Genomic DNA, 8354 nt, shown 5'->3' on the forward strand with positions numbered 1-8354 from the left:
TGTGGGTTAATGATCAAGAGTTGCTGCAGTTGCAGCATAGGTAGCAGCTGCTGCTTAGTTAGATTCAATCCCTGGCCAGGGAACTTCCACAGGCCTTGGATGAGGCCATAAAACAAACAAAAAAAACCCAAAAGGAACTTTCCCACTATCCTCAGAAATAGAAAAAAATTGTACTTGACCATTTTTTTTCAAAGTAAAGAGTGTATCATGTATCCACATAAGAAAATAGAAAACTATCAGAACCCCAGAAGACTTTCTATGCACCCTTTCAGCTACTAATTTTCCCAATGAATAGGCTTGTCTTGCTGAGTCTGTACTTTATATAAACACACTCCTTTTTGACTAGCTTCAACATTGTTTTTGAAATTAGTCCACTGCTGCTAGTAGTATTAAAACATCTATTCTTATTGTATTGATTATTTCATGATTTATTTTTTCATTTCACCACAGGTGAATTTTGAGGTAGCTTCTGATTTTTTTTATCACATGGCTTTTGGTGAAGCTTATGCATACATGTCTGTTAGAAATTCACTCAAATGTGTACCTCCTAGGGCACAAGTTATGTATATGTTCAGTTTTAATAGTTGCTGTTACATACGATGTGGTGGAATTTACATTGTTTGCTTATTTTTTTGCTTGTGTTTTCTTTTCATTGTCTTTCCACTATTGTAATGTAAACTTATTGAGTGGAAGGTGCTCTATTTTTCTCATAGTTATGAAGAATGAATGAGTGAATGAGGAAGCTGTGTCTGAAAGATGCAGTATTCCCTCAATCGCATTTCTTGAAAACCTACAATCTAAGGCAATAATTTTAAAACATACCCTAAAGAAGTCCCTTATATCCCTGACCCTCACTGTTCTCATCAGTAAATTGGACCTCATAATGATTGCGTTATTTACAATGAAGTTGCTAGGGACAAGTATTTAAATTGCTAAGTTTTAAACAGATTGGCCAATATGATTATGATCTTAAAAATGAACATCTGACATAATCAAATAGGACATTGAACATGATTTGCCATATCTTTTCTGTCTTCAAGTCCTGGATCCATGTGGGTAAAGGATATAAACTATGAGCTAACTTCTATCACCTGGCTAATTTATGCTTAACCTAGATGACTTTGTGACATATTTGAAAATTATTTTAGTATTCTCCCAACTCACACCCCTGTATATTTCTCCAACATCTTTGAAATGCTTTCAGACACCAGTCCTGTCATGGTGTTTCCTCTGGGCAATATCCTTTGCTCTCATCCACCAATTTTAACTTATCTGAAAAATGTTTTTTACTAATGTGTTAATAACAACAAAATTATACACTAAGTTTCTACATAAAATTTAAAAATCACCTAGCAATTGTCATGAGAATAATAACTTTTCAAGAAAAATAGTTCAGTGACTTTCCTATCACCTGACAAATTGGAACATATAGCTAGCTATTCAACTGTCTTCCTAAACTGCTGGATCAGAGTATTTCTCTAAAAAATATAAAAAATAATTGTCTTAGCCTTAAACAGTGAACTAGAGTTATACAACAGTATCATACACCCTCAAATAAATCCTCCTGCACTCCTTAACATAGTTCACGCCATTTAAAATGACATGCAATTTATTTTACCTCTCCAAAAGGCAAACTAGCAGAGCAATATATTTTAATTTGTGTTTCTGGAAATCACTGAGCATTTATTTTGAATACATGTGAATGGGGCATGAGAAATTGAAGATATTAAAAAAGGAAAGAAGAGATACAGGAAAGGATACCAAGAGGACACACTTTTTATAAATAATAGTTTTCTGCACAGTTAAGCCTACCCTCCAGTTTAATCTTTCATTGAGAGCATGGCCACACTGACCACAGAGGCTTCCAACGACCATCTGCATGGTAAAGAGCCAAGTATTAAAAGGTATCCCCTGACACCCTTTGTTTACCCTTGAACCTGCCCAGTGCCCTCTTCATAGCTCCAGTCACATCCTTGTTCCTCAAACTGTAGATGAGTGGGTTAAGCATGGGTGTGAGGATGGTGTAGAACACAGAGAAAACTTTGTCTTGCTCTGGCCTGTGGTAAGAGTGTGGCAGCATGTAGGTGTACATGGCAGCCCCATAGAACAGGGTCACCACTGTCATGTGAGATGAGCAGGTGGCAAATGCTTTCTTCCTCCCCTCCACTGAGCTCATGCGGTGGACAGTGGTTAGGATTTGGGCATAGGAAGCAATCACCACTGAGAAAGGAATCAGCAGCATCAAAACACAGCACACGTACATCACTGTCTCATAGAGACCTGTGTCTGCACAAACCAATTTCAGGACTGCAGGTGCCTCACAGAAGAAATGGTTAATCTCCCGGGCACTGCAAAAGGGGAAACTCATGGTGATGGGGGTTAGAAGGAATCCATCCAAAGAGCCCCCAAACCAGGAACCTGCTATAATCATCCAACAAACACGGCGGCTCATGAGGATAGGATAGCGGAGGGGGTTACAGATGGCCACGTAGCGATCGTAGGCCATGAGGCCCAGGAGGAAGAACTCAGCTCCCACAAGGGTGAGATAGAGGAAGTGCTGAGCTGTGCACCCCACAAAGGAAATGGTCCTTTGATCCAGAAGATAATCCATCAGCATTTTGGGCACAATGGTAGAGATGTACATCATGTCAATGAAGGAGAGGTGGCTGAGTAGGAAGTACATGGGGGTGTGGAGGCGTGAGTCTGTGCGGATCAAGAATATCATGACTCCGTTGGCTATCAATGCGGTAAAAAATATGGTAGAGATGATGGCAAAAAGAAGGCCTGATATGTCCTTTCTGTTGAACAACCCCATGAAGGTAAAATCCATGGAAGATATGTTGTACCCTTCCATTGATCCCATGATACCACGTCTGTGACCTAGAATCTTCCAAAAAAAAATGATTTCTGCAGGGAATTAGGATAGCATACAGATTGATGTTTAGGAAGTAAATTTCTAAAAGTTGGTAGAAAACATTTAAAAAATGTTTTTGTATTACTTTGCTACTGATACTTAGCAACTGATTTATCCTGGTATTTTTTTTAGGTAAAATTGATAATTTAAAATAAAGAAGTCTTTAAAATCATTGGACAAGATGATGTCAGCAGATGATATTGTACTACAGTGATACATGTTAACAACACTTAAGGGTGAACATCACACTATAAAGTTGTTAAATATACTCTTGTCTAGTGTGTGTGCATCTGTGTGTGTGTGTGCAAACATACTGCTTTGGATTCTTTTTTTTTTTTTTTTTCTTTTGTCTTTTCTAGGGTGGCACCTGCAGCATATGGAGGTTCCCAGGCTAGGGGTCTAATCAGAGCTGTAGCTGCCAGCCTATGACAGAGCCACAGCAACGTGGGATCTGAGCCGCATCGTCAACCTACACCACAGTTCAGGACAGCACCGGGTCCTTAACCCACTGAGCAAGGCCAGGGATCAAATCCTCAACCTTATGGATTCTTTTAAACTGGTATCCTTCTCTACCCATATTTATTATCTTTATCACCTCCATCTTCACATCTCAGGACTGCCATTTAGCAACAAATATGAGTGATATACCGTATTTTTGGATTACCATATTTGAGCTGCAAATCACTGTCTAGCAATGTTGTCTTGCTGTAAATTAATTTATATTGCAGACAAAATCGAATGAAGTAAAGGGAGCACTGGAAATTACTCTTGCAAGCCCAGATGTACAAGAGGTTTTCAGTGCTCCAGAATTATTTTTGCTTATTTTTTTAAAAGACATTTCCATTTTAGGATGATGTGTAAGTAGCATTAGGATTATGGTAGGCATTAGGATTATGGTAGGCATTAGCATTTATCATTAGCAATTAGGATACAGAGATACTATCATGAGGACATACATATTAAACTATAATTCATCTATTATTTTTGGAAACTGGAATTATAGTAATTTGTAATTAAGAAAAACTCATTGACTGTGTTTTATACAAACTCAGATGATGATAAAGGAAAAAAAAATCCATAACCAACTTTTTGAAAGTTAAGGATGGTTTTTCCATATGTTTAAAGTTAAATATATCAGAGCAAGCTATATTGGTTTTCCAACCAATATGTTTGGAAGTTAAACTGATCAAACTAGTCTGTACGCCTTTAAATATATTAAAAATAAAAGCATTTGAGCCAAGTGCACAGAAAAATTACTATTAAGAACAATTATGATATTGCAGAGAGTTTACGTTGTGCCAAGTGCTTCATGTCTTTTGACACATTGAGTTTCACAGTAAACTTAAGTGATGAGTTATAAAACCCTCTTTCACTGATGGCATATTTGAGAATAATATTCCCATGGTCACACAGGCTGTTGGTGGCAGGGATTTTTGGACTAAGCAGTCTCATATCATTTTTTGCTCTTACAGCCCAGAAAAATGACTAGACATTTATTGTGATTATAAAATAAAACATGCCAGAGTTCCCGTGGTGGCGCAGTGGTTGACGAATCCGACTAGGAACCATGAGGTTGCGGGTTTGGTCCCTGCCCTTGCTCAGTGGGTTAACAATCCGGCGTTGCAGTGAGCTGTGGTGTAGGTTGCAGACGCGGCTCGGATCCTGCATTGCTGTGGCTCTGGCGTAGGCGGGGGGCTACAGCTCCGATTCGACCCCTAGCCTGGGAATCTCCATATGCCGCTGGAGCGGCCCAAAGAAATAGCAAAAAAAAAAAAAAAAAAAAAAAAAAAAAAAAAGACAAAAAAAATAATAATAAAAAAAAAATAAAACATGCCAACAGTGTGAATCATTAAACATGTATAGTTAAATTTTTAATTGTATGTAATCATTAATGTGACTAGTGAAATTAGTCAGAATCAGGCAATACCACATTAATTATAATCTGGACTGCTGATTTTAAGAGAGTAAACAACTCTCTTTTTCATATCTATCCTTTTTATTTGGATAATTTCAGAATCTTTGCACCAGGTCTCATAAATTTGCCTGACACCATGTACAATTTCATCATCATTTACAACCTGCCTCATTTTGCTGTTTGACTTTCAATTAATAGATCTCATTAAAATATGAATCTAAAGGAAAAATCCTGTGTAATTTATGGAATAGCCTAAATATTAATATTTTAATTGCTTCCATACCTCCCACATTTAAGGTTTAATTTTTTCATGTTCTAAGTCACCACTAACAGAAGGAAAATTATATATTACTTTACAAATCAAATAACTCTCTTTGCAGTCCATTCACATTCATTCTTGAATCTTTAACATTTTTTTCTGGTGTACTATTTTTTTTTCCTACCTGGCTTTATAGTTCCAGTAATAACAAAGGCAGCTCCAAAGCCTTTTACATTTTGCAGCTAACTGGTCTTACCTTCTTGACTACACATAAAAACTCTAATTTATGAGAGTAAGCCCAGTTAGGTTAATTTTATCTGCTATCTCATTATGGGGGGATATTTTGAGAAGGATATACTTGACTTTATGCTGGGCACAGATTGTATTGCTTTTTGCTATGATTTATTACAAATGAGAATTATTAGAAAGTGTCTGAAATGATTCAGTGACTTTATCAGGAATTTGCTTCAGACATGATGTAATAGAAACACAGTAAAACAAATTTTTTTTTTTGTCTTTTTTTTTTTAGGGTCACGCCCAGGGCATATGGAAGTTCCCAGGCTAGGGATCCAATTGGAGATACAGCCACTAGCCTACACCACAGCCACGGCAACACCAGGTCTCAGCTGTGTCTGCAACCTACGCCACAGCTCATGACAATGCTGGATCCAGATCCTTAACCCCCTGAGTGAGTCCACCCCATCTTGATGAATGCTAGATGGGTTCATTATCGCTGAATCCAAGGGAACACCCTAAGAAAAATTTTGAATCAGCAAAAATGAGTTCTCCTGGCTATGACATAAATTAATTCTGTGACACTGGCTTCTCTCCCTAAACTCTTTGAGCCTCAGTTTTCACTTATATTAAATTTAGATGATATAACATTCCAGACTGCTCTATAGATCAAATAAGAAATTCAGAGTGACAGGTGAAAATATTTTATATAATGCAAAGTAAAATGCTAATATTATACACATACATATTTGTTATTTCAAAACTACTGGTAAATGTGAGAAAAGTCCCAATTTCTCACTAAGCAATTTACATGTCCAAGTAAAATCTATGAATTTGAATTGAAGATACCTCTTGAATATCTGGTCTATAAATTCTGGCACTCCTGGTGAAGATAATTCAGCATTTAGATTCTGCATTTTTTCCAAGATATTCCTTTTTGGAAGGAAATTCTTTATTGTATAAATTCTCAGAAAAACATGTGCATCACATTTAAGTTTGATAAAATCTAATATCTTTGAAAAGCATAGTTGTGCTTGGCCTCTAAATTGTGAGACTGTAACAAAAAAACAAAAATTACTGGGCAAATTAGACATGATTTTATTTAGTGAAATTATATTTAAGCTTACTTAAGTTACTTTTTATCATACTATACCACATATTAAGTTAAAGTGATGTATTTATTGCATGCTTTCATTTTCAAACAGTATCTCCTATTTTGTCAAGGAATACAAATTTGATTGAGAAGGGATAGTTGCAAATCATTTTTTCCCATCCAACTTTAAGTGAGAAGGATGCAACTTCTGCCTAAGACCATGATGGCAAGCCTTTCCTTTAAATCAAGTGAACAATGGAATCTCAAGGTTGTAACTTCAGCCCTCCCCTGCTTGTACCACTGGTGAACTTTCTGACAAATTAGTGATCCATGCTACTTCAGTGCAGCAGCCACTTTACTGGGAATTTCTCAGTTCACTTGGATTAAAAGCTGCTCGTACAACCTCCTTTGCCCTCTAGAAACACTCAGAGGCAACTACTCCCATCTTTAAAAAAAATTTTTTTTGTCTTCCTAGGGCAGCACCCATGGCATATGGAGGTTCCCAGACTAAGGGTTGAATTGAATTTGTAGCTGCCTTAACCCACTGAGCAAGGCCAGGGTTAGAACCTGCCTCTTCACGGATACTAGTTGGGTTTATTAACTGCTAAGCCACAATGGGAAATCCTTTCTGCCATTTTTAACATCTAGCCTTTCGTAATGTGAGCAGGATTACAGAGTCTTTTTGCATCCTTCTCTATATCAGAAAGTGCTTTTCAATTCTTATGTGCATTATATTTCTTCCCAAAGTACTGAAGCTTCAAGTATTAATTTAGGATTATCTTTGGCAACGTCTATTTCTAAAATGCAGTATCTCAGTTTCAAAAGATTACTCTAGGCCAAAGTTTCCAGAATAGAATACCCTGGAAATGTTTTCTGTTTTTGTATCACACATGCCACACTGTCTGCTCATTATATACAAATTATAACTTCAGTTATATATGAGAAGTCCTTAAGCAAGCCCCATCTATGCTTGTTCAATTTTGAAAATAAATACAAGCTTTTACATATGTCTTTACATCTACTTTGTATTGTGAAATTGTGGTTAGCATTTCAAAAAGCTGGAATGATTAAATCAAAGGGAAATATATCATGCAATTATTAAATAGTAAAATGCTAATGCAGTTAATCAGTTTCATCAAATATTCATTACCGTCTGGGACACCATTCCAGGGACTCATTCAAAACCAAATCCTTTTGTTAACCATATACTCTGCCTGCTAGGACCCCTAAAGAAATCACATACTTCAATAAGCCCCATGACTAGGAAGACCCACTGTTTCTGATGGGAGTTTCTTCTATGTTTCAATATGGCAATCACTAAAACATTGCTTATAAATCATTGGCAGAATGGATTCAAGGAATGCAGGTACCCATATATTTTTTATAATTTTTTTGTAAAAGTGATATGTAAAATATTTGCACCACTGACAGCAAGGCTATAAGTTACAAGACCTACTCAAGTCTGCCTATGTGCACTTAAGGCAAATACCTCCAATTCTTCAGCCTTCAGTGTCTTCATCCATAAAAATCACTGCACGGTTTTTCATTTAGCTCTTAGTCCTTATCCCATCTAAGATTTTCTTAAACTATTTTTTTTAAGAAAAAGGAGTACATGTTTTACTAAAATTAAGCACAGAGAGGCATAGAGAAATATTTCATAGAAAGGAAGCTTTGTTCCACTCTTCTATTTCATTGCACACTTAAAATCTAAGATTTGTACCACATACTCTATATCAGCCCCAGAAATAATCAAGTACTCATTATTTTGTTTCTGGATGAACTTGCAGTTGGGATGGAGGCCATGGAGCAGTCATTTCCTCATTGATCTTGTACCTGAAGTTTGCAGCCCATGAGTTGTTGATGACCTTGTCTCTATGTCCTAAGAGTAAGCTTGCATAAATCCTGTTTACATCACATTAAGAGATTCTATTCAGTCAGA

At 36.6% G+C, this 8354-nt stretch overlaps 1 protein-coding gene across 1 annotated transcript; it reads right to left on the reverse strand.

Annotated features, from left to right (window-relative positions):
- Positions 1–1897: 1897 nt before the first annotated feature.
- Positions 1898–2981, reverse strand: LOC110259737 (olfactory receptor 2T1). The gene has a single exon (XM_021085480.1). The coding sequence runs from the start codon at positions 2861–2863 to the stop codon at positions 1898–1900; it is 966 nt and encodes a 321-aa protein (XP_020941139.1). The 5' UTR covers positions 2864–2981.
- Positions 2982–8354: the final 5373 nt, after the last annotated feature.

The sequence above is a fragment of the Sus scrofa genome, chromosome 2 (genome assembly GCF_054392235.1).
Source record: "Sus scrofa isolate SSC_HxYL_T2T_F1_AM1 chromosome 2, Sscrofa_HxYL_maternal_Yorkshire_Landrace_v2.0, whole genome shotgun sequence".
In the NCBI taxonomy this organism is placed as follows: Eukaryota; Metazoa; Chordata; class Mammalia; order Artiodactyla; family Suidae; genus Sus; species Sus scrofa.

What these genes read in the sequence shown, in the direction of transcription:
- LOC110259737 (XM_021085480.1), bottom strand. Translation starts at nt 2,863, where the DNA reads ATGGGATCAATGGAAGGGTACAACATATCTTCCATGGATTTTACCTTC.